Below are 25,152 nucleotides of genomic sequence, written 5' to 3'. Positions count from 1 at the left end.
GCAGATAATATATTGCTTCAAAGTTAATTATTATAGGACCACTGTATATTCAAGGAAGAATGAGGATTGGTGGTTTCAAATATATACAACTAGAAATTGTAAATATGCCAAGCAGTACCGACGTCTAATTCTTTTAAAATTGTGGCTAGTGGTTTATAAAGGATTTTCTTTATCACTATTTGTTCTCCCACAGTGTAATTGAAAATGGATATTATTTACTAGGTTCTTTTGTTTAAATGCTGTAAAGATCCATGATATACTAGAAAGAGCATTAACTTATTAATCTTCTTAATCAGAGGTGACATTTATTGAGTGCTTAATACTATGTTAAATACTGTGCCAAATTCTCTTTAAGTATTAGCTCAACAACCCTGCAAAGTAGGTACTATTATTATTATTACTTCCATTTTATGTATGTGGGAACTGAGACCCAGGGGGATTAAAAAACTTGCCCCGGACTACACAGCCGATAAGTGGAAGTGTGAACCTAGTCATCCCAGTCTGGAGTCTGCTCCCTGGCCATGGCGTCTAGTCCCGGCTGCTTCACCGTAATCTAAGCAAGACCTCTCCAGACCCTGGTATTCTCACAATTCCTGCCAGCCGTGGAATCCTTGTGCTCAGGGACACTAACTTTTATACTTAAAATTCTTTTCACCTTCTAGACATAAATCCATAGGAGGAAGTTTAGACACATAATTGTTTTGCAAAATTTATTTTATTAGTTACACAATTTTCCAAGTTAATTGACCTTGTCTGCACTTAATATAAAATATTAAAGTGAAAAGAATTATAAACACACATGCACAGAACTAATCAGTAATACAAAGCCTGTAGGAGTTTGTAATTTTATGCTGTTTAGGTATCTAAGTGATATAACTTACATTTTTTAGGAGACAAAATGATACAGATTGTATAGCAGTTCTTGACAGTGTTGTTGATTTAAAAGTATTAAATAAATCTTTGTTACTTGAAAACATTTTAATTAAAACTTTTAATTAAACTTTTAATTTGAAATTCACTATGTACTTAGTGGTAATTGAAAGCAATTCAGTTAAATACAGAGGCCTGATTTATATTCATTGGGTAAAGGCTGCTGCTTAGTAAGGCCTAATCTGCCCTACTTTGTGAATCATCTGCCCTACTTTGTGAATCACCTCACATGGAAGATGCTTGAAGAGAAATATGGCAGTTTCCTGAAGTGAACTCCAAGCTGCAAGGGTTGGTAAACATGGTACCTACCTGTAGAACTTGCCATTCCTTTAGACCCCATCTTTGTTACTAAGATTGATACCAGTTGTATGGCTTATCCTAAGGGATCATTTATTTGGATTCAACTGATGGCCTTTTTTTCTGTATATCTTACCGATTTTACAATAACATCATTACTAAAACAACTTCACAGCTTTAAAAGGTTTAGTTAAATCCCGTCACCCACTTCTAGTAATTATTTCATTCTTCCCTTTCTCTGTGTGTGTGTGTGTGTGTGTGTGTACATATATATATACTCACACATATTCCTGATATGTACTTTTGACAACTTTATCCCAGTATTCAGTAGTGCTTTAAAGGAAGAAAATTTTTATACCGTTATTAGTGAATGGTTTTGATTTTGTTGCACACTTTGTATTCACATTTTGTGAATGGTTTTTATTTGAATCATCTTTTTAGTTTGAAATTTGATACCTAAGTACGAATGCTGTATCTAAAAATAATGCCATTTAAGACAACTATCACTAGTGACGGTTTATATATTAGTAATTATAAGTATGTATTTAAATTTTATTTTACTTATTTGTATAAAAATATGTAATTATAAAGCTTAAATGTTGTAATTACATTGACACATTAAGATTTCTTATTTGAAATCTAAATGAGTTCTTTGAACCTGCTATTTGTGATTACCAATTTTATGTGCACTTTAAAGAGCATCAGATTGAAAAGTAACCCTTTAGAAAGGCAGTAAGACAGGAATGCTCTGTAATATCTCATGCTACAGAAACTGTTCTCTAACCCTAGTCCTCTTGATTTGCCTTGGGTGCCCTAATACCAGGAACTTAGGCTAAAATGGTGTTTCTTAGAAGACACAGGTCCCTGAATTCTGGATAGCAAATACTCTGGAGTAACCTATCCTTTGAGATATTAGATGATGCAGTTTAAGTCTCATAGCCAAGTAAGACTCGGTGTATAGCTACAGGCACTAGAGTGCTACATTACACCTTCTAGACCTGAAGAGTATACTTCCACTGTAAAGTTCCTTTAGATTTTTAAGAACAGCGTATGTTACAGTTAACATATTTGTATTTTTTATTACAAATCAGGGCAAAGCGCAATTGCTGGGGAAGAACATCCCAAAGGCTCCATGCTGCAGGAAGTGCAACTCAAATTCCTGCTAACAGGTCTGCTTTCAGGACTGCCCTCACCACAGTTTGCTATCCGTATGTGCCCACCATTGACCACAAAAAATATCAAGATGTATCAGCCATTGCTTGCTGTTGGTGAGTATTGGACCTGTTCTTTTTTTAATTCTTAATGTCTATTTTACATTTTTAAGATATTTAAGTTTCCTGGTTACTAGAAAATCCTTTATTCTCCTTTAAAATGCTTTAAGAGGAGGAAGAGGCTAAATGAAATTGTATAAATACTCATCTTGAAATACTTTTTTTTCTGTTCTATTAATCTTTTTTAATCATAATGATAACTCATTCACCTGACACCAGATGACAGAGACCCTGACACCATGAGTACATCTCTAAAATGTCAGGAGGAAAGTCCCTGTGTAATGCTGAAACCAGACTCCTTGTCTTTTCTTGGACCATCTCAAGCTCTTCCTGTGCATGTCATTTTGTTATTAGTTTTTGTTAACTAATAATATAGTCACACTTAATAGTTTAATAATAAGTTTCTTCATGTGCTAAGAATTGTATGTTAAACCTGGTTTTATTGTGTTTAACGTGGCTATTGTCTTTATAAACTAAAGATTTGCCTTTTGGGTTGAAATTGCATATTTTTATGTTGTAGATAAAAAAAATTGGTCTGGGTTTCAACTTGCTGTCACAGTAATTTCATGGTAATGGGATTAACCTGATTTCTTTTACAGAGAGGACCAAATTTCTATTTGCTACTAAATACATAAGGTTAAAATTCATTTCTCTAAAATTTTGAACAATAATATATTTGTTTGAAATTGTCAACATTTTTCTTAAGATGCTATTGGTTTGACTTCTGGCTTTTTCCCAGAAGGTCTATAAACATGTGATTTGCGATTCTTTTTTTTCCTAAAATGAAAACCCGACCTTATGGCCAGTGTGTCTCAACTTAATGGCTGATTTGTGAGCCCTCATGGCTCATTTGAGTATTACTGTTTGGCACTACTCTTATTTTCCCATTTTTTCCATTATTATCTTTTGAAAGTGATTTGAATTTTAAGGTTCAGTGGTCTGCGTTTACAGGTGTCCAGATTTATATAAATGCAGATAGATGTTTAATTTTTATTTTAGAAACTATTGATATTAAAATTCTCATTGAGGTTTCAATTGGGATTGGTCAGTGTACATAGTATGTACATCTCTGTACAAGGTCAGTATACCTTCTCTTTCAATTTAGGAATTTATTAATTTCTTGGAGAAAATTACTTCTTGGGATAGCTAGATAACAAGAGCTGAGTCAGGCTCTGAGATTTCCATTGTAGAATAAGCTGTATTGTGCTGGTATATAGTGAATAGCAAGTCATTTATTGAATTTAGTATAATAACAAAGTAAAAGCAAAAAATATAAGTGCCTAAAGTCTTGCAGAGTCATTAGAAAAGAGAAGCAGAGTTCAACCAGAATTCCTTCTTCTTGGGCCCCTTAAGTATTAAATCATAGTTTCAACATCATCAAAATGTGCAGAATGTAGAAATCATATGATTATTATGAACATCTGATAATTGAAAAGTTTTAGTAATTCTTTAGATATTTTCTCAGTACTAGAAGATACTGTAGAATAGGTGATAAAAGTAAGTAAGTGTAATACTGTATTTCTCTAGAATAGTTTTGCAAGAAATTTCTGAAGCTTTAATTCAGCAAGTTAACTAAAATTGGAAATTGCCTAGCATTTTTACATTTATTGTTATTATATTATTATTATTTCTACAGTCTATTACTTTGTATGAATCCATTAATTCTTTTAAGTCATGTGCAGTGAGAAAGTGATTGTGCAGTCACTTACATTGTTCACTTTTCTTGCTTGACTTATAAAAACATGTTAAGGGCTGAAAACGTTACTTTCTCAAGAAAGTGTTACTTTCTCAAGTGGCCATGTCCCTTCTAATTAAAATTTAGACATATTACCTGAGACCACGAAAAGCTTTAGGCATAATAATAGCTACAAATCATAATTACAGTGATAACAGAAATAGTAATAATCATGTACTTACTTTGTGCAGAGTGTTGTACTAAGTGTTTTACGTATGTTTCTCATTTAATCTCCAACAAATAGATTTTCCATTATTCCCATGTTAAAGGGATACTAACACAAATTTAGTGTGGGCAAGTAATTTGCAAAAGTGCAGAGCCAGGGCTTAAACTCAGGCTTCTTTAACGGTAAAATCCACAGTGAACCACTGTACTTCGCTTTACTTTATGATGTATTTAATGTTAAAGACAGAACGAAACCAAAATCTTTGTAAAGAAAACTAGAGAAATCTGGTTAATGAGTTCTGCTAGGTTGCCTTTTTGAGGATCAGTTATAATAAACATTCAAAAAGCTTAAGAAGGTGCATCTTCAGATTTTGTGTGTATTGAATTAGGTTGTGAAGTCTTTGAAAATCTGTCCCTGGATTTAGGTAAGATTACAGAGCACATGAGATTAAGCCCTTTTTTTTTTTGCGGTACGCGGGCCTCTCACTGTTCTGGCCTCTCCCGTTGCAGAGCACAGGCTCCAGACGCGCAGGCTCAGCGGCCATGGCTCACGGGCCCAGCCGCTCCGCGGCATCTTCCCGGACCGGGGCACAAACCCGTGTCCCCTGCATCGGCAGGTGGACTCTCAACCACTGCACCACCAGGGAAGCCCTAAGCCCATTTTTGATGAGAGGGAAGACAGAGAAGTTTACTCTTTCTTCACACCTAGCTTGGGTTCCTTTTATAAAATATAGATGTTGTAAAATAATTGAAATCTTGAGAAAAGACTTTTGTTAGATTTGGAACTTCCACTAGATTAATTCTCCTCTACTATGTCATTTTAATAGGTACAAGTAATGGTTCTGTCCTGGTGTACCATCTCACCAGTGGGCTGCTGCACAAGGAGTTAAGCATCCACTCGTGTGAAGTCAAGTGAGTCTGTCATTGGGATATTGAAATTATAAACATATGTAATACCAGAAAAAAGTTCTTGTGGACTTTTCTACACTGAATACTCTGCAGTGGTGATTATTTGACTGAAAACTTTGAGTAATGCATATTCATGTCCAACTAATGGCTATGTTCATTAAGGATGAGTACTAATTGTTTACTTTGTAGAGAACATTATGCAGTGGAGAATTTTTTTCTCACTTTATTTCTGCATCTTATTTATTTCTCCTAAGGCCAAGGCTATTTTCTCACTGGATATCACTCTGTTCCCTTGTTCCGGTTTATATAGTTTGTTTTCCTTTTCTGTAAAGATCCCTCAGTAGGACTGCTTGTGAAAATTTTGAATAAGGTCATTTAAATTGTTAATTAATCTCATTTATTCTTTCATTTTGAGATGTGATCTGTTTTATGAGTTCTCTGTATGCAGAGGTATCTGAGGGAAGGCTAACAGAACAGAAGGATGACTCTTGCTTTCTGTTTTAAAGTACATACATGCCACTCCAATAAAAATTGTTTTAAAATAAATAAAAATAAAGTACATACATACCTGCTCCATAGCATTATCTTGCTGATCACATGACTATATTCGTTTCTTTGCCCTGGCAATGATGGATTGTAAAGTTACACATATATAATATAAATTTATTAATCTTCAAGTAGTTTTTGATGATGTTGGAACAGATGTATCCGAAAGGCCATTTCTCACTTCTGTACATTATATTATAGTTATAGTTCTCATGTGTACGTTAAAATTCTTAGTGAACCCTTAGTGTGCACATTATTCGGAATAAATGAGTTTTCTAAATGGGGAAGGGTCAACCCTTGAAGTATCACAACTTCTGATTGTGATGGAAGTTTCTGAAGAGTTTATGTTGCCTTATTCTTTCAAGTGCATGATTTTTTGGTACAGCCTGAGTGACTGTTTATCGCCACCTTATGCTGTGCCCCTACAGTATCTCCCTAAATACATCTACATGGAGGATTAATGTCGTCAAAAGTGTTAGGCTTTTGGGGTGCAGAGACACAGGTAACTGCTTGGATCCTTCCAGGCTGTTGTTCATCTTTTCTCTCTCCTTCCAGTAGTCCCTGCTGCCACTGATACCTTCTCTCTTCCTTTCTTTCCTGTCTGCGTTGCTTCTCTTGACGTTTCCTTTCACCCCTGGCTTTTGTTTGCAGTGTTCCCTTTTATGGCAAACACCAATCAATCAAAACTCACCATTTAATCAGTATTTGTTCTAAGGATTATGTTAAGTGTTAATACTTTTCAGGCATTGTTTCCTTGAATCCTCACTACAACTCTATGCAGTAGGCACTATTATTATTCCCAATTTACAGAAGAAGAACTGAGTATTGTGGAGTCATGAAAAGGTACATGGAATCCAATCCAGGCGTTTCAGGCTTCAGAACTGAGCTCTTAGGATACATGTGCTAAATCTCCAGCTAAAAAATTCACATAGATCAGTTGGGGACATTTTGGCAATAAGATAAAAATGTTGACTAAGCCGGGATTAATGCCAGGAATTTGGTACATGCTTCTGGAAAGTCAAGCACATTGTCATTTTTTTCGGAACACTGAAATCTTATTTATTTATTTGTTTGTTTATTTATTTATATTGAGGTATAGTTGAGATATAACATATTAGTTTCAGATGTACAGTGTAATAATTCAATACTTGTGTATATTGTGAAATGATCACCACAGTATGTAATCTTTAATAAAGACAAGATAGCTAGTTAATCAGGGAGCTATTTGCTGTAAGTAAGATTGTTATCCTGGATTGTTCAGGTCATAGATGTCACTAAATACATGACTTACACGTGTTATGATAATATTTGTTATTGACACCAAAATTATTTATAACGTGTTACTTGGGGTACCGAATAGCTCTAAGGGGTATGCTACTCAGTCAGGCTAGTGTTGTGAACAATCACGCAAGTATGCTCCATTTTTTTTAAATATAAATTTTCCCTCTTAATTGCCATTTTGAAGATAATTCACATTTTACATCCAGAGATGGTGCCCAAGAGGATGCTAAAATACTGCTGTCCTTGTGTTTCAATTAATGCAATTATAGTATTACAATTAAAAGCCATTATGAGAATTTCACAGATGTGCTATAAAAATTGCTGAACTTATTAGCAGTAAACCCAATATGTTCTAGATACTCATATGCAAATTAAAGGCCAACTTTAGAAAGTTGTTTTTCTACTTAGTACTAAAAGTGTTTTTAAAAACCACTTCATCTTAAGTACTTCAGTCTTTAGCATACATATGGCCTGGTACTGCCTAACTACAGATAGTTGCATCTATGCGTTTTTTGAAAGCTATGATGTTTTAACCAGTTATGCTTTACAAATATGAAATATATATTGAGCCTCTTCTGTATGCCTGTAAACAGACAAAACCTGGGAAGCTGATAATCCAGTGGAAGATACCTAGAACTAAATAATGTAGAGTGGTACATATAGGTTTTCTTAGATTATTAGAGTTCTTATATTATTAGTTGGTGTCTTTGTCCAGTAGGCTAAAATTACAATAATATAGCCCAATACTATTTTCAGTGTCAAAAATTGTTAAAACAGTAGTTTATATGGGTATCAAAACACTGATTGACTCAGTATTGCTTTGAGCACATTGAGTGATTTGTGGAAAGTAAAATGATCTCTATTTTGTCTGTCTGTACATTTGCCGAAGTTAGTTTCATATAACGGTAGGACTTCAAGACCTTTCAGAAAGTGTTTGCTCCCCCCAGCCACCCAGTGTTGAGAAGTAGCTAAGGTAGCATCCCCGATGCAGGTGAACAGGCCCAACTTGGGAATCCATAGGAGTCAGAACACTGAATCCCTATTGGTAGATTCTAAGGTTACAATTGTTCAGTAGCAAGGAATGCTACAAAACAAACTTAGACTGAGTCAGAAAATGAGCTGCTGTTCTTAAGAGTTTTTATAGAGCTCAGTGTGTGGTTAAACCTAGACAATGGTTTTCTAATCCTGGGAGCAGTGTTGTGCTCAGCTGTGTTTGACAAGAGTTTTCATTCTTTTCTTTTGAGAAATAATCCCCTCCTTATCTAATACACTTTGAAGTCCAACTCGATTTTTATTTTCTTTAGTTGATCAGTAGGAGTCAGATGTACAGGCCGCTGCTGGAATCTGCTCAAAGGCAGCACACTTGTGGTGCTCGATTATAAATAAGCAACCACCCATGTTCTGCTATATCCTGAACACTGGGACATCCTGTAAACTGGGGGGAAAGCACTTCTCTGAGTATGTGCGTCACTTAGAAACATAAGGAGGCATGGTAGGCTTTTTTTGGACATCATTCTTTTAATCTAACGGAATTTGCTGAGTGCCTGTCACGTGCTTAGAGAGACAGGGCATGGTACCTCCCTTCTAAGAGACTACAGTCTACTGCAGTGCTTCTCCATCAGTCGCACTGTCGTTTCCACTGAAAGCTGTTGAGGCTTTCAGGCAAAACCCTATTTGCCCTTTGAGTCTCAGCTTTAACGTTTCCCCAGGAAGCCCAGCCTGGCCCCTGAGACCAGATTCCATGTGACTCTTACAAGGTCCTGTTGAACTCAGCACTGTTCTCTTTTGAGATAGATAATACCAGATGCACTTGTATAATGTCTCTTTTCTGCTAGATTGTAGGCTCCTGAAGGACAACAGTTACCTCCATCTCATTCACAGCTGTATTCCCTAGCCTAGCAAACTCGCTAGCATGTACTGGGTACTTAATAGCACAGGCACCGGCATATATGGGGTACCTAACAGATGTATTTTTAAAAATAATAAATGAAAAGTGGGAGGACTGAAATTTTTACTGTCCAGAGGTAGTGGCATTACTATACTGGAGTATAAGTAGTTCAGATTGCCAGCAGCAAGACTTGGAAAGTATATCTTAAGGTTTCTGTGGGTAAACGGATCTGATTGAAGCTACCAGACTTATTTAGAGAACAGAAGTTCAAAATGATTCTTGTCTCCTTTTGTTCACTCTCAGTAGAAAAATTAATGAGTACTATGTGTTAGGGAAAAGAAAGAGAAACAAGACAAATTGACTTTTCCAGTGAATAATTAACCAACTTATATTGTAGTCTCTATAGGTGCAGTTTGAGTATAGTAAATGAGGAGGCCTAGTGAAGAAAATAGGGCTTGAGTTAGATCTTGAAGTAAGAGTAATTATTGATGGTGATTATGAATACATACAGTGCTTACTCTGTGCCAGGCCTTCTCTATGCACTCAGTGTTATTACTCCTGCACAGCAGATGAGGAAACTGAGAGGTAGAGGAGCACAGAGCTAGTAAGTGCTGGAGCTGGGACTTGATACTAGATAGTATTTGAACAGGGAAGGAGAGGGGTCGTTCCAGTCATGGAAGTTCTCAAGAGTTCTCCGTTTTTAGCAGCCTAATCTGAGTGTTTCAACACAACTTTACATTTGAAGAGTTATAAATTGATAACTACAGTAATTCCCTGCTGTTGCAAATATTATTTTCAGTTCTCTTGGGATTATCTTTGCTCCTCTGAGAAAAGACAAGTAGGTGGGTACACAGGGGTCAGTGAGGAAAAGCTACTCTAGTTAAAATAGCAAGGTTTTTAACATCTGAACCTTTTTAACACAAGGTTCAGATGATTGAGAGGTAAGTTTCATGCCGAATGGCTTTGGAAGTCACACAGAAGAGTTTGGATTTGATGCAGGAGCCATTGTATTGATACCTTTTCTTGCGCAGGTGAGAGACATGTTCAGAGCAGTATTAATGCTAAATCTAGCAAGAGCATTCAAATTGGAGTAGAAGTGGAAAAACTAGATCAGAGGTCAGCAAACATTTTCTGTAAAGGACAGATGGCAAATATTTTAAGCTTTGTAGGCCATAAAATTTCTGTCACAATTACTCAGCCCTGCCATTGTATCGTGAAAGCAGCCATAGACATTATGTCATTGTTAAAAATGGTTGTCCTGTAAATGCTGATGAGCAATTGCATATAGAACAGAGGTTTAGACTTGCCTCCCAGTCAGCTCCATTACCTTGTAAGCAATGCAGGGTAATAGTAGTGTTTCTCACTTCTTTTTGTGACTCTGATGAATTCGCTTGTCCTGGGTCCCCCCCATTTTCCATTGATGGTGAAGCCAGTTACGTTAGTGGGAAAAAAACATGGACTCACCTACTATCAGTCCCAAATAAAGGGGACTCCCAGGACATTAGGTTGATAGGTTACTTACTTGTCTGATTTTTCTTTTATGCTTTTCTCTAATTGACATACTGTTTGGAACGTTCATCCACTTCCAAATCTAATAGCTCAGGTTGTATTGTTTGCTTCAGGAATTTCTGCTTCCTAACCAACTAAGAATTTTGATAAAATTTGATAAAGTTCCTACGTGTGCTCAACTTTAAGCAGTCTGCTCAGAATATTTCTGTACCACTTGTTTTTAACCAGTGGAATTCTTGGCAAATACTGTGATGTGACTCCTTTGCCAGATTCTAATAGCCATTTAAGTGCTATGAATTCTGATAACCTGCCTTCTTATTGGATCTGGAGATAAAGTTTTATTAGAAATAATTTTATATATGTTGGAAATGTATGATAATATAGCCTCAAATAAATGTCATATTAATATAATTCCTTAATTATCTTGTATAATAAAATTTAGGTCATAGAAAAAACTTATTTTTCAAATAAATTTTTCAGACAAAAAAAGAATATTAGATTAATCTTTGTTTAATTTCTCATTATAGGGGTATTGAATGGACGAGTTTAACTGGTTTTCTTTCTTTTTCTACCTCAACACCAAACAACATGGGATTAGTGAGGAATGAACTTCAGCTGGTTGATCTTCCAACAGGTTTGTGTATTTAGACTATTAAGATATTTAAAATGGTACCATCATATTGATCAAAGATGTTGCTATTTATAAAACATGTTCCAAAGTACTTTCTTTCACCTTGGAATTTTTTCTCATTTATATATTCATTTTTATATATTCTATGTTTATATATTCATTTTTTGGTTGTTCTATAATAATTGCCTTAGAAAAGACTCATCATTGTATGCAAATTATGTTAACACAAGTGCATGGTAAATGGAGTACCATTAGCCTGAATGGACAGATTCATAAATATGGTATCAGTTGTACTTTCAAGTACATTGTTGTAGATAACCAGGAGTACAGTTTTAAAATCAATCTTTGTAGTTACACTTTATTAGATTCTCTTTTAAAAATTTTGGCCTTTGTGTGAAACCCTTAAAAATCTTATAAATAAGGATTCTTTTTAAATGCTTAAATTTAAAACTTTTGATAATCTCTGGCTGGCTAAATAGGAAAATTTAATTTCGGAGTTTAAAGACTTTACAATAGGAAATATTCCAGTAAAGTAACCTGTTCACAATTGTTAAAAACCTATAGCCCAGTGAGTTTCAAAATACGAACTTGAAAATAGAGTAAGGTGATGGTTTTATATTATTTTATATATAGCACATGGAATGATTTCAAATAGTTTTTTTTTTTTTTTTTTACAAAATTGTGGGGAGTTTTTTTTTAAATGGCTTAGCAATATGAATATATGTAGATAGTTTTAACCAATAAGTTACCTGTGTGTATAATAAATCATATATATGGTTGCTTCCTTATATTCTCAATATATATTTCTAATTTATAGTTGTTCTTACTTATCAGAGTATGTTACTAAACCTCAAAGAATTAGCCCCACTTTAGTCCAGTGTTGCTCTAGTCTAATTGGAAATGACCTGCCTGGTGACCCCTATCCCTACATTCCTGAGCTGCCAATAAACTGGCACTGGTCACTGTAGGTACATGGTAGCCCAGGGATGGAATGCTGTTCTGTAGTATCATTCACTAAAAAAATGCCTGTTCAGTTTTTTCCAATCAGCTCAGGTCTAGGACTGTTAGATAACTTAAAATCTCTCTTTCACAGATTTATTTTTGAGGAACAAATTTCTAAGTAATAGTTACTGACTTTTTAGGTGGGACATTTAAATTCATAGATTATAGACTTTTACAGCCTTGTCTTCTAAGGAGGGCAGCCGACTAGCAGAGCCAGGAAAGGATGTAGGGTGTTTGGTGAATAATAATAGTGAGCTTCTGTTTGATGGCATTGAAGAGCAGGGAGGCATATAGGCATCCACTTGTCTTTGAATTGAGTATGTTCTCTCTTTTGTTTAATGTAATAGAAATCTAGGAAAAGATACTAAAATATATTTGTTCAGGGACTTCCCTGGTGGCACAGTGGTTAAGAATCCACCTACTAATGCAGGGGAAACGGGTTCGATCCCTGGGCCGGGAAGATCTCACATGCCGTGGAGCAACTAAGCCCTTGAGCTACAACTACTGAGCCTGCGCGCCACAACTACTGAGACCACGTGCCGCACCTACTGAAGCCTGCACGCTCTAGGGCCTGTGTGCCACAACTACTGAGCCCGTGCGCCTAGAGCCCATGCTCTGCAACAAGAGAAGCCACCACAATGAGAGCCCAGACACCACAATGAAGAGCAGCACCCGCTCGTCACAACTAGAGAAAGCCCATGCACAGCAACAAAGACCCAATGCAGCCAAAAAATATGTATATTTGTTCAAACATAAAGTAGAACTTGCATTTTTTAAGTTATAGAAAACCATTTAGTTTCTTTGGCTATTAACTAATTCTTAATATTCCCCAGTTTCAGTTTATAGAGACCTTTTGATAGGAACATGTCAAAATATTGTAGTTGAGTATTTTGCACATGGGACAAGAAATCTTAAATACCTGTTCAAAGAGTGTTTTCTCCACTAATTAGTATTTGTAAACATGAAAATATTTATATTACCTTGAATGTACCAGTAGTTTTTACAGTAAGCAGTTGCTTTACCATAGATGCATTAAAACTTTAGAAATTGGTATTTCTAAATTTCTAAGATTAAATTATTTGAAAGAAACCACAGAAGGACTTCAAGAAATTCTATAAAAAAAGAAAATATCTTTTTATAAAGTAGATATTTGAATGTAAGTAATATACTGTTGGTCTTTAACTTGTAATAGTTTTGAATACTTGAGAATACTTTTGAATTTAGATTATTAGAAACAGCTTAGAAGCAAATGGAAGAGGGAACAGGAATAGAGGGTAGCACTGATCAAATTACACTGGTACAGCTTTTAGTTTCTTACATGTTTTATGTGCTTTTTTACCTTTTAATATTTGCAATTAAAGGTAGGAGCATTGCTTTTCGTGGTGAACGAGGTAATGATGAATCGCCCATCGAAATGATTAAAGTATCTCATTTGAAGTAAGTGTCATCCTAAAAAAAAATTCTCTGGTCTTCTCACAAGGTAATCTCAAGGATTTTTTTATCTTTAAGAAAGTGAGAGTATGCATGCATGCATATAGAATTTCTTAGTGATAGCAAACTGTGATGTGCAGCCATATCAAAGAAAATATTTTAATTGCAAAATTAAGTTGCTATTGCTTTTAATTCTCCACTTCTAAAAAGACAAGGTAATTTATCTGAACCTTAACATTTCATTAGATTGGTAAGACCAGTAACCCCATTGTGTTCCACTATAGCTATGTTGATATAAATGCCTGTCACTCACTAAGAAATGTTATTTGTTATCTGGTGAAATTCTTATTTCAACTTCCACCTCAGTTTGGGTTTACTGAGTAAAAGAATTCATTTTCCTTATTTGTAATTTAGATCTAATTCCAGTAAGTTTCTGAGTTTTTTGTTCCAAGGGAAAATAAATGTAAAGCAGGATTATTGACAACAGAGACTGAATGAAAACTAATCAAAAGAACAAAGAAAGGAGTAAGCACTCGGAAATTGTTTTTAAAATTGCTTTAGCTTTTCGAGGCTCTTTGCATTTCCATATAAACTTTAGACTCAACTTACCAGTTTTACCACAAAGCTTCCTAGAATTTTGATTTTCATTGCATTGCATCCATGGATCAACATGGGGAGGAATTGACGTCTACCGAGTTTTGTGATTCATGAACGTGGTGTATCTCTCCACTTATTTAGTTCTTTAATTTCTTTCAATAATATTGTGTAGTTTCCAGCTTATAGGTCTTACACATCATTTGTGAATTATTTTTTGCTTTTTCTTTGATGCTACTATAAATGGTGTATTTTCTTTTTTTATTTCGATTTTCAATTATTTATATACTGAAATAGTTAATTTTTTACTGAGGTAATATTTATTTATAACATTATGTAAGTTTCATGTGTACGACACTGTATTTATACTTCTGTGTACCCTACAGCGTGCTCACCACCAAAAATTTATTTTCCATCGGTCACCATACATTTGATCTTCTTTACCCATTTTGCCCTCTTTCCTACCTCTTTCCCTCTGGTAACCACTACTCTGTTCTCTGTATCTACTTGTTTATTTTTATTTGGTTTGGTTTGTTTTTTTAATTTTTTTATATTCCACATATGAGTAAAATCACGTGGTATTTGTCTTCCTCTGACTTATTTCACTTAGCATAATACCCTTATGGTCCATTCACATTGTTGCAAATGGCAGGATATTCTTTTTATGGATAAATAATATTCCATTGTTTTATATATATATATATATATATATATATATATATATATATATATATATATATATACCACATCTTCTTTATCCATTCCTCTGTTGATGGGCACTTAAGTTGATTCTGTATCTTGGCTATTGTAATTAATGTGATGATGAACATGGGAGATGCAGGTATCTTTTCGGATTAGTGTTTTTGTATTCTTCGGATAAATACCCAGAAGTGGGATAACTGGATCATACGGTAGTTCTATTCTTAATTTTTTTAGGAATCTTCATACTGTCTTTCATAGTGGCTGCACCAATTTACATTTCCACCAACTGAGGGTTCCCTTTTCTTCACGTCCTCACCAATACTTACTTCTTATCTTTTTGATAATAGCCATTCTGACAGGTGTGAAGTGATATCTCATTATGGTTTTGATTTGCATTTCCAAGTAATTAGTGATGTTGAACATCTTTTCACGTGCCATCTGTTTGTCTTTGGGAAAAAGTCTGTTCACCTCCTCTGCCCAGTTTTTAATCAGGTTGTTTGTCTTTTTGTTGGGGAGTTGTATGAGTTCTTTGTATATTTTTGGATATTAACCCCTTATTGGATATATCATTTGCAAATATCTTCTCCCATTCGGTAGGTTGTCTTTTTTGTTTTATTTATTGTTCCCTTTGCTGTGCAGAAGCTTTTTATTTTGATGTAATCCCATTTGTTTATTTTTGCTTTTCTTTCCCTTGCCTGAGGAGACATATCTAGAAAGATATTGTTGTAGATACATGTAGATGCCCTTTATCAGGTTGAGGAAGTTTTTTGTTCCTAGTTTGTTGAAACTCTGTATCATTGAGTAGGTGTTGAATTTTGTCATATGCTTTTTCTGCATTTATGGACATCATCATTTGGTGTGTTTTTGTTTTGTTCTTTAAGTTGGCTTAATATGGTGAATTATATTGCTTGATTTCTCAGATGTTAAACTTGACATTCCTGGGATAAACTCTGCTTGGTCATGGTATTTTAGTGGATTTGATTTGCTAATATTTTGATACATTGTTGGGTTTGATTTACTGATACTTTATTAGGGATTTTTGCATCTGAGTTCATGAAGGATATTGGTCTAGTTTTTGTGTAATATCCTTGACTGGTTTTGGAATCAGGGTAATGGCCTTGTAAAATGCGTTGTGAAATATTTCCTCCTCTTCTTTTTTCTAGGCGAGTTTGTGTAGAATTGATATTATTTCTTCCTTAAATAGGGCGAATTCACTGAGGAACCCATCTGGGCCTAGAATTTTTTTTGCAGTAAAGTTTTTAAATATAAATTCATCTTTCATAGATGCCAAACTATTCAGGTTATATATATATATATTTCTTTCAGTGCGCTTTGGTAGTTGGTGTCTTTCAAGTAATCTGTCCCTTCATTTCATTGAAGTTGTTGAATTTATTGATATAAGCTTGTTCATAATAATTCCCTTATTCTTTTAATGGCTGTGTGATCTGAGTAATGTCTCTTTCATTTCTGATAATCAGTAAATTATGTCAGTTTTATTAATTTTTTCAAAGAAACTGCTATGGTTTCTTTGATTTTTCTCTGTGGTTTCCTGTTTTCTGTTTCATTGACTCCATGCGTATCATACCCTTTTGATTCATTGATTTCTTTATCATTGTTAATATTCTTTGTTCAGAAGTTTGTCCGATTTGTCTGATTAGTATAGCCACTCTAGCTTTCTTTTGATTAGTGTTTGTATGGTATATCTTTTTCCTTCCTCCTATTTGTAACTTATCTCTGTCTTTAAAGTTGATTTCTTACAGAGAGCATATAATAGGGACTTGTTTTACTGTTTGATCTGATAATCTTTGCTTCTAATTGCATTGTAAATTATTCATATTTAATGTAGTTACCAATATGGCATATGTTTTCATCTACCATCTTGGTAGTTATTTTCTCTTTTTTTCATTTTGAGTGAATTAATATAGTTTATAATTATATTAGGTTTAATTTCTCATATGCAAAATATCAGTTAGTGTAACCCACATAAGAACAAAAGTTCTTTGGAGGAGAGCCTCAATAATGCTTTTAAACGTAAGGGAGTCCTGGGACTAAGAAGTTTGAGAATTGCTCAAACTGTTTGGACTCCAGTCTCTTCTATTTCCAGTCAGTCTTGACTCTACACAAGCCTACCAAATTAATACATCTTAAACAACTGATCACATTATCACCACTGCTTCAGAACTCAGTGATCTGCTCTTCTCTGCAGGATGAATCTCTGCACATGCTAGCATTGCATTTTAGGGTGTCTTAGGGATTTTATAATGTGAATCCAAAATTCACATTTTAGCCTTCTTTCTCATGATGATTGCTCTCACATACTTTGCATTTCAAACAGCATGTTCCCCCAAACACCCTGTGTCCTTTCCTGTCTTTTGCCATTTATCACACTTGTAACTCTGCCTAGAATGCCATTTTCCTATTGTCAAAATTAATAACTTTCATAGTGAATCTCTATAGCATTTACCAGATTCTCTTTTATATTAGTTATTTACATACACGCCTTGTTTTTATATTAGATATAATAAAAAATGTAACATTTTGCATTTGTATAATCCATCACGGTTTATAAAAGTCTTTCACGTGTGCTGGTCGTTTTTGTTTATTTTTATCCTTACAGTATTTAGTGAGGTATGTAAGACAGGTGTTGCCATTTTAAAGATAAGCAGAATAAAACTCAAAAGGTCACATTGTTTGTCTGAGGTCACATAATTATCAAGTGGGAGTCCTTTGATAACACTGCGCTACAGGGATCTTCCTACTCTGTCACATTTCCTCACTGTCGGCATGATAGAAACTTTACTTACTTTTTCATTTAATTTTTACCGTAACCTGCATCCCAGTCAATCCATTGATGTAAGTAGTGGTATTTTCATGTGTTGATGAGAAAATCGAGCCTCAGGAGGGTTATTGTAATATGTGGCACCAGGATGTGAACTCATGCCTTTTCTCATCATTCTGAGCTGGGCTCCTTGCCTACTTATGGCTATGTGGCTCTCACAGGTCATTTTAGAGCTTTACCTTCTTAGGACTGTTAATCATGAGGGCTAAAGGTTAGTTTAAATTCTCTTTGTTTAGAATGTGTCATCTGAGTTTTCTGATTTACTGAACTTTTTATTTGCACTGCTTGTGAAAATTTTGCAAAAAGAGGTTTATTTAGTAATTTTGTTTATTTTAGACAGTATTTGGCAGTTGTATTCAAAGATAAACCCCTGGAGTTATGGGATGTTAGGACCTGTACCATTCTTAGAGAAATGTCCAAAAACTTCCCTGCAATAACTGCTTTGGTAAGTTACAATTTAAGAAGTAAACAGTTTATTTAGGTATGTATATATGTGGTGAATATTTTTCTTTAGCTTGAATTGAAATCATTAATCCTGTGTATTTTCTTGCCAAAAATGTGTATTCAGAGAAGATGATCTAAACAAATGGAGACAACTCTTATTTTCTTGGATGGGTTAAGCTAATATTATATTAAATTCCAATTTAAATTTAATTTAGATATTTTGAAGAACATGATAAACATATTCTAAAATATTTATGGAAAAATAAAGGTCATAGTCAACCTTGAAAAAAGAGGAGTAATGTAGGCAGTATGGGTGGGGGTCGGACGCGTCCTACCCCATACAGTACATATTATTAAACCGTAGAAATAAAAGCAATGTCATATTGGCCCGAGAAAGAGAAATGGATCAGTATAATAAACACCTCATTAACAGACCCATGAATGTTTGGGAACTGAATGTACAGTAAAGTAGCTCACAAACCTAAGAGGAGGGACAGACTGTTTAGTAGGCAGTATTGGGGAAACTGTCTCACTTTATGGAGAAAAATACTGGATCTCTGCATAATACCATATTCAGAGGTGGGCTTCACAGGATTAATGACCTAAATGTAAAAAAAAGTAAAGCTATAAAATTAATACAAATACAGAAGAATATTTTTCTATTCTGGGGCAAAAGAGGATATCTGAAGCTCAAACCAAAAGGCAAAAAAATTGAATGAATTTGATTATATCAAGATTGGTGCTTTCTATTCAATGAATCAGACCATTGTCAAGGTTAAATATAGAAGACAAGTTGAAAAAAGGAATTTTCCAGTGTCTAAGATGGACAAAGGGTTAACTAATCCCTCTAAGGGATTAGTATTGTAGGAACTCCTGCAATGAAGCGACAGGAGCCCCAGTGGAAGGACGAACAAGCACGTGAACAGTTAATGAATGGCAGGGAAACCTAAAAGGCCAAACAAGCATGTGAAGAAATGTTCAAACTCATAGGTTTTGGGATGTGCAAAGTAAAATAACCATGATATACCTTTTAGACTAACAAAAAGTGGAAAGCCAGGTAGCATCCCATGTGGGTGTAATATGGGCTATAGGAATTCCTTGGCGCTGCTGATAGGTATCTAGACCAGTGCAGCCATTCTGCAGAGCAAACTGGCAGCACTTAGGCAAACACAGACATCCTCTGTGTTCCAGCTGATCAGCTTCTGGTCACACAGGAACTTTTGTGAGGATATTGACTGCAGTGTAATTTGCCGTGAGGAGACTATAGAGACAATCTGGGTGTCTTTTGCTGGGAAACTAAACTAAACTAAAAACTAGGCTAAAAATTGGCAGATATACCTATGGAGTGTTACATAACATGCAGAAACAACAGAGGTGGGACTTGAATACATTGCACTGAGTAAAAAGAGTTAGAAACAGGATGAGATATATAACACACTACTGTTAATGCAGATCACAAATATGTGCATGTAAAATAACTACATGTTAAGAATTCATACATATGAGAGGATATTAGATTAAATGCATTAGAATAAGCAGGAATAAATAAATAAAAGGAGAGGTTTGGGGTGGACCTACAGATGATAATGGGCCGTGATTGGAGGAGTGTGATCATCTCACCTTGTGTACCTAAGGGGGAGGTGGGGAGGTAAGGAGTGGGAGGTACCATAATTAAATGTATTATTTTCATTCTGTAAAAGATGAAAGCATCAAAAGTTTAAAACCTGTTGGAGTTGGCCATTAAGCTCTTTTCCTTTAAGCTGTAATTGAAGATTAGAGGTAGATCATTAAAATATTCTACTGTAAGCAGTAATGAAGATGCATTCATTCAACCTTTCTGAAAAAAGTAAAACCTAAGAACAAATTGTGAATTCATGTGTAGTAATAATAAGTGACGCTGGGCAATGGCGGGTATGCCCAGCTCTTCTGGAAGCGTTCTTTGACAGAGAAACTGATCACTTGCGGGCATGTCTGTCTTTGCTTCACAGGAGTGGTCACCTTCTCACAACTTGAAGAGCCTAAGAAAGAAACAGCTGGCTACCCGAGAGGCCATGGCCCGCCAGACCGTGGTCTCAGATACAGAGCTGAGTGTTGTTGAGTCATCTGTGATCAGGTACCCTGTTTCCGCCCCTGTCATTTGTAATAGCCAAGTCATGGTTGCGAAATTGACAAGTGTCATCCCAAGGCACCTTTAGTCTGCTTTTGAACATACGTTGATGTTTCAGTACATGCTCATATTACTATAAGGTTAGTTTTAGTATTGCATTGCTTGGTGCAGTTTGCAGCAGTAACTTGTGCAGTAACGCCTACACATCAGCACCCGTTAGTGAATGTGATCATTCTCAGTGCCCTTCTGCTCCATAAACTTCAGCTTCTGAAATTCAAATGAATGTAGCATGAATATCCAGATGGGTCCCATTGTCATTTATGTTCACCAAAGGAAACGTATTAGGGATTCTAACTTAGGTACCACCCCACCCCCATCCCCACTAAATTTACAAATAAAAAACTTCAGAGAGAATGATGAGTCGAGGTAAGGCCTCTGTTCTGCAGCAGAAACAGCAAAAAGGATTTTTTTCTTGTGTGAGGTCTAGATCACCACATTTTTCTGTTCAGGGTAAGTGTTCACTCGTGGCATTCGGAGTAATTTGTGTTTTCCTGTTATTACTAGGCAAAGATTAGTTTCAGCCTTTCTTTTTTTTTTAAATGGTTTTGACCCCCTGTTAATGCATCTGTATTTGGGGTGAGTTAATTAATTATGTCACTTGAGGGAAAAGAAATATCTTTATCTTATTTTCCTCTATCCCAAAGCTTGTTGCAGGAGGCTGAGAGTAAATCTGAACTCAGTCAGAACATCTCTGCCCGGGAGCATTTTGTGTTTACCGATAATGATGGCCAAGTTTATCATCTCACTGTTGAAGGAAACTCAGTGAAAGAGAGCGCTCGGATTCCACCAGACGTGAGTCCAACCTGTGACTAAACCTTCATTAAGATTTCTTATTAAAGTCCTTATTGGTTTTATATCCAGTGAAGCCATAGTTGAGTTTGAAAACTATCTCAGAAAAGTGTAATGTAAATAAACTTTACTAAGGAGCTATTAGCACTGATTAAACTTGTTCCATACTGCTAGAGAATAGCATTATAACTGTTTCGATTAAATACTTAACCGTGTGTTACTCATTTTTATCACTATAATAATCCATGAGGAATTATTTACATTTTATCTATGACAAGACTGAGGGAGAGTGAGTCACTGTCCCCAGGTTGCGCAGCCTAGTGATGGCAGAGCAGCATTTTAAAGCCAGGTCTGTCTGTCTGACTCTAGTTTCTCTTCTTTCCATTTCAAGCATTACCCTGAAGGATTTGACTAAAATCTAGTATTACTTTTGGGTAATAGTAATCAGGTTATAGGTATAAAAATATTTATTAATATTTACTAACATATATATCCTCCTGTGGGCTTGTGGAGTTCTCTAATCAAGGTTTTGTGGTTAATTGTGTCAATGTGTATCTCACAGGTTGTTTTTAATGGATGGATGAAGAAAATGTTTTTGTTAACGAATAATACTATAACCGTTAACTGGAGGATGAGATGGTTTTTTAAATATATATATATTGATTTAAAATTGCCATCTAAAAATGGAATGTTGTAGGCGAATGCCAACCCTCATGAGGTTGCATGAGGTTGTTGGCTGGGGCAGGGGATCCCCTTCCCACATGGCTCACTCACATGGCTGTTAATGCTGGCCGTGATGAGAGGCCTTGGTTCTTCCTCACATGAACCTCTCCATAGGGCTGCCTGAGTGTCCTCAGACATGGCAGCTAGCTTCCTCCAGAGCGAGTGGTCAAAGAGAGAGCAAAAGAAAGCTGCAGTGTCTTTTAGGACCTCGTTTTCAGAAGTCACATTTTCACAGTATGCTGTTGGGTCACTGTTCATTGTGAGAGGTGACTACCAAAGGACGTGAATACCAAAGGCAGAATCAGGTAGGGGGGTTGGCCTCTTAGGGGCTGGCTACCACATCTTCCTTATTAACAGCTTTAGAAGAATTGAGGGCATCCAAAAAACCTTCATTGATAAAAATTGAAACTAGCATGCGAAAGTGCTTTTCAAACTGTAATTACATTTTTACTGTTATATAGAACAAGTCATATCTGAGACTTAGTAATGTCTATTTTAAACTCTCTAATATTGCCAAAAGTTTTCACTAGTGTGAAAATAATGCAAATGTGAAAAATTGATATTTGGTAGTTATAAGTAGGAGCAGTAACTTTAAGTGTGTAGCAAGAAGAGCTACGGTTAAAGGGTGTGGGCATAAGAGTTGCAGTGTAATGAGCTGTCCTCTGGAAAGTCAGTTTGCTTTCTTAGTAATATTCAGAGCTCCTCTAGACTCCAGAGAAGGACCCATCTGAACTCCGATAGTGGCACTTGCAAATAGCTCAGTCTCTTTGTTTTCTAATCACGTCACATTTGAGATTAGAATAGAAATAATCCAATAATTTTTGAGATTCTAGTTCCCCCCCACCCTAAAAAAAGTTAAAAATTTTTGAACATTAGACACATGAATTTTTCTCTTTGTAACTGCTTCTTTCAGGATTATCGCACCACACAGCTTTTAAGATTCTACACTGTTTTATGGAGATCTGAAGTCAGGATATAGCAAGTCTCTATTCTGCCTGCCAGATCATTTTATTCCACAGCTAGAAGCAGCTGCCTCAAGGAATGACCATCCTAATAAGGGTCCAGCCTTATTAGTGAAATTAGTGCATATTTTAGAGCACATTATTTTTAGGGAAAGAGAATTAAGCATCTACTATATAAAACAAGAGAAATTGGTTTTGGTTCATTATTTTTATTTGCAGTAATCAAAATATTTTTCAATGACTAATAAACATGTAGAATTTAGGCAGAGGTTTTGTTTGTTTATTTTTTATTTATTTATTTATTTTTTTGCGGTACGCAGGCCTCTCACTGTTGCGGCCTCTCCCGTTGCAGAGCACAGGCTCTGGACGCGCAGGCTCAGCGGCCGTGGCTCACGGGCCTAGCCGCTCCGTGGCATGTGGGATCTTCCCGGACTGGGGCACGAACCCGTGTCCCCTGCATTGGCAGGCAGACTCTCAACCACTGCGCCACCAGGGAAGCCCTGTTTGTTTATTTTAATCCAATATTTATCTTACCCTCCTCCCAAATGTAAAGTGTTAAACATTTGTTTTGAGTTGAAACTTCCCCTGAGTTTTGGCCCCAGAACTAACAGTATATAAAAATGGAAAAGAAGCAGAAAGCTTGACATTTTAAATTATGTTCTCATGGAGAGTTTATAGTTGACTGACTGCCTTTATTCAGAAAACCAGACTAGCAGGAGAGAATGAATATCTTTGCTTTGCTGCCAGCCTTACTTCTGATCTTTTGAACATCATATTTTCCACGTAGGCAACATATCAATGTCAACTAATAATACTCTGTCATAGAGTTTTAAATCTTACACTGGCTCTCTTGGGATTATTTGGAGCCACAAAGCGAGTTTGTGCCACATCCTCTGAAAGCACCTTAGGCTTTCCATACGGTTTATATCCCATCAACAAGCTCTTAGGGAGAAAGGTCTGAGCTGTTTAATTGTGCAGTTGTATTAATACATCACTTGTAATTCTAAGCTGGTAACACTTATTTCTGGGCAAATTTAAACTTTAATATTCTAATTTTTAGAAGTTAGAAACTAAGATTATAAAATGTAAAAAAAAAAATTTAAGACTGAAAAAGTAAATTTAAAGGCAAATTCTTAAACATTCTGTTAATATGGTCAGGAGAATAGAAATAAGATCTTTATACTATACAGAACTCTATTTAACATAGCTTTCTAAGTTTTTTATTAATTGAATTCATTAAAATACTTAATCCAGTTTTTTCTTCTGTTTCTTGACTAACACTATGATTTACGCAGTATTTGGTGTGTGTGCAAGTCTACTAATAGCCAATTTGGTAAACCCTTGGAGCTTTCCTCCTTACTATCGATGGCACGAGAGCTAAACATGTGAAGTTTTACATTGTTCTATAAATTAAGAAACAAGATTTCTTTTAATATAAGTAGAGAATAAGTAGAAAAGTAATTGAGCAATAATATTATTTAATAGCTAACATGTATTGACTGTTTACTCTGTGGCAGGCATTGTCATAAAGCCTTTACCTGTAGAAATTTATTAACAGTAATAGGAACTCCTCAAGTTCTGTGAGCTTACCGTACTTTATTGATGATAAATTCTAGACACAGAAAGATTAGTAAACATGCCCCAAATCACACAGCAAATTAAATGATAAAGCTTGGATTCAAGCCCAGGCAGCTGACCCCAGAGCCCAGGCTTCTCGGCTCTCCATCACATGACCTCTGTGCATGTGTTAGATCTTGAAGCTCCTTTCTCCCCACTTGGATTTATTACAGTAGTGTTTCATTCTTATATTTGTGTTTCCCTGTGTAACTTCTCTGCAGAGCCTTCTGTGAATTCAAATTGTGCAGATGCCTTTAATACCCAGTATCTCTTCACCTTCCTTATTCCAGAAGGTATCAGTGAAGCTCTGGATCCCCTTTTTCTTTCTTTTGTTTTAATTGAAATATAGTTGGCATACAATATTATGTTAGTTTCAGATGTACTACGTAGTGATGGATCCTCTCTTTCAATAGAAAAATTGCTGAACAATTAGCTGTGAAACAGCTTTAAGTTTCCCCCAGAATAGATTTATTTATCCTTTTGCAGTGAGGGATAACTTGGAGACGGGAGCTCTCTTGAAAGGGTGTCCTTTCCTTCTCTTTTTTTCTTCTTTTAATTTTCTTTTCTCTGAAGTAGTTCTCCCTCAAAAGACATCCCTTTTCTATAAACCTAGTTCAGATAACAATGTCTATCTAATTGAAATCTCCTGGTTCTTCTTAGTTGAAATCGAAATGCTAGGTAGCTCTCGTAGTGTCTGAACTCTGTTAGTGTTTGATGACA

At 35.5% G+C, this 25,152-nt stretch overlaps 1 protein-coding gene across 7 annotated transcripts in view; it reads left to right on the top strand.

The window, feature by feature from the left end:
- The window catches only part of WDR11 (WD repeat domain 11), a 54,355-nt gene that overhangs the window by 16,637 nt on the left and 12,566 nt on the right, over positions 1 to 25,152 (top strand). For all 7 annotated transcript variants that reach the window (XR_012326871.1, XM_073793889.1, XM_073793888.1 and 4 more), the window contains 7 exons: positions 2,319 to 2,495; positions 5,226 to 5,310; positions 11,059 to 11,165; positions 13,526 to 13,601; positions 18,067 to 18,175; positions 20,163 to 20,287; positions 20,986 to 21,133. Coding sequence is in view for 6 of the 7 variants with exons in the window: in XM_073793889.1 (XP_073649990.1) it covers positions 2,319 to 2,495; positions 5,226 to 5,310; positions 11,059 to 11,165; positions 13,526 to 13,601; positions 18,067 to 18,175; positions 20,163 to 20,287; positions 20,986 to 21,133 (827 nt within the window). In the remaining variant the exon portion in view is untranslated. The remainder of the gene's footprint in view (positions 1 to 2,318; positions 2,496 to 5,225; positions 5,311 to 11,058; positions 11,166 to 13,525; positions 13,602 to 18,066; positions 18,176 to 20,162; positions 20,288 to 20,985; positions 21,134 to 25,152) is intronic.

This window comes from Tursiops truncatus, chromosome 16 (assembly GCF_011762595.2).
Source record: "Tursiops truncatus isolate mTurTru1 chromosome 16, mTurTru1.mat.Y, whole genome shotgun sequence".
NCBI lineage: Eukaryota > Metazoa > Chordata > Mammalia > Artiodactyla > Delphinidae > Tursiops > Tursiops truncatus.
This window is presented reverse-complemented; position numbering and strand designations above follow the sequence as displayed.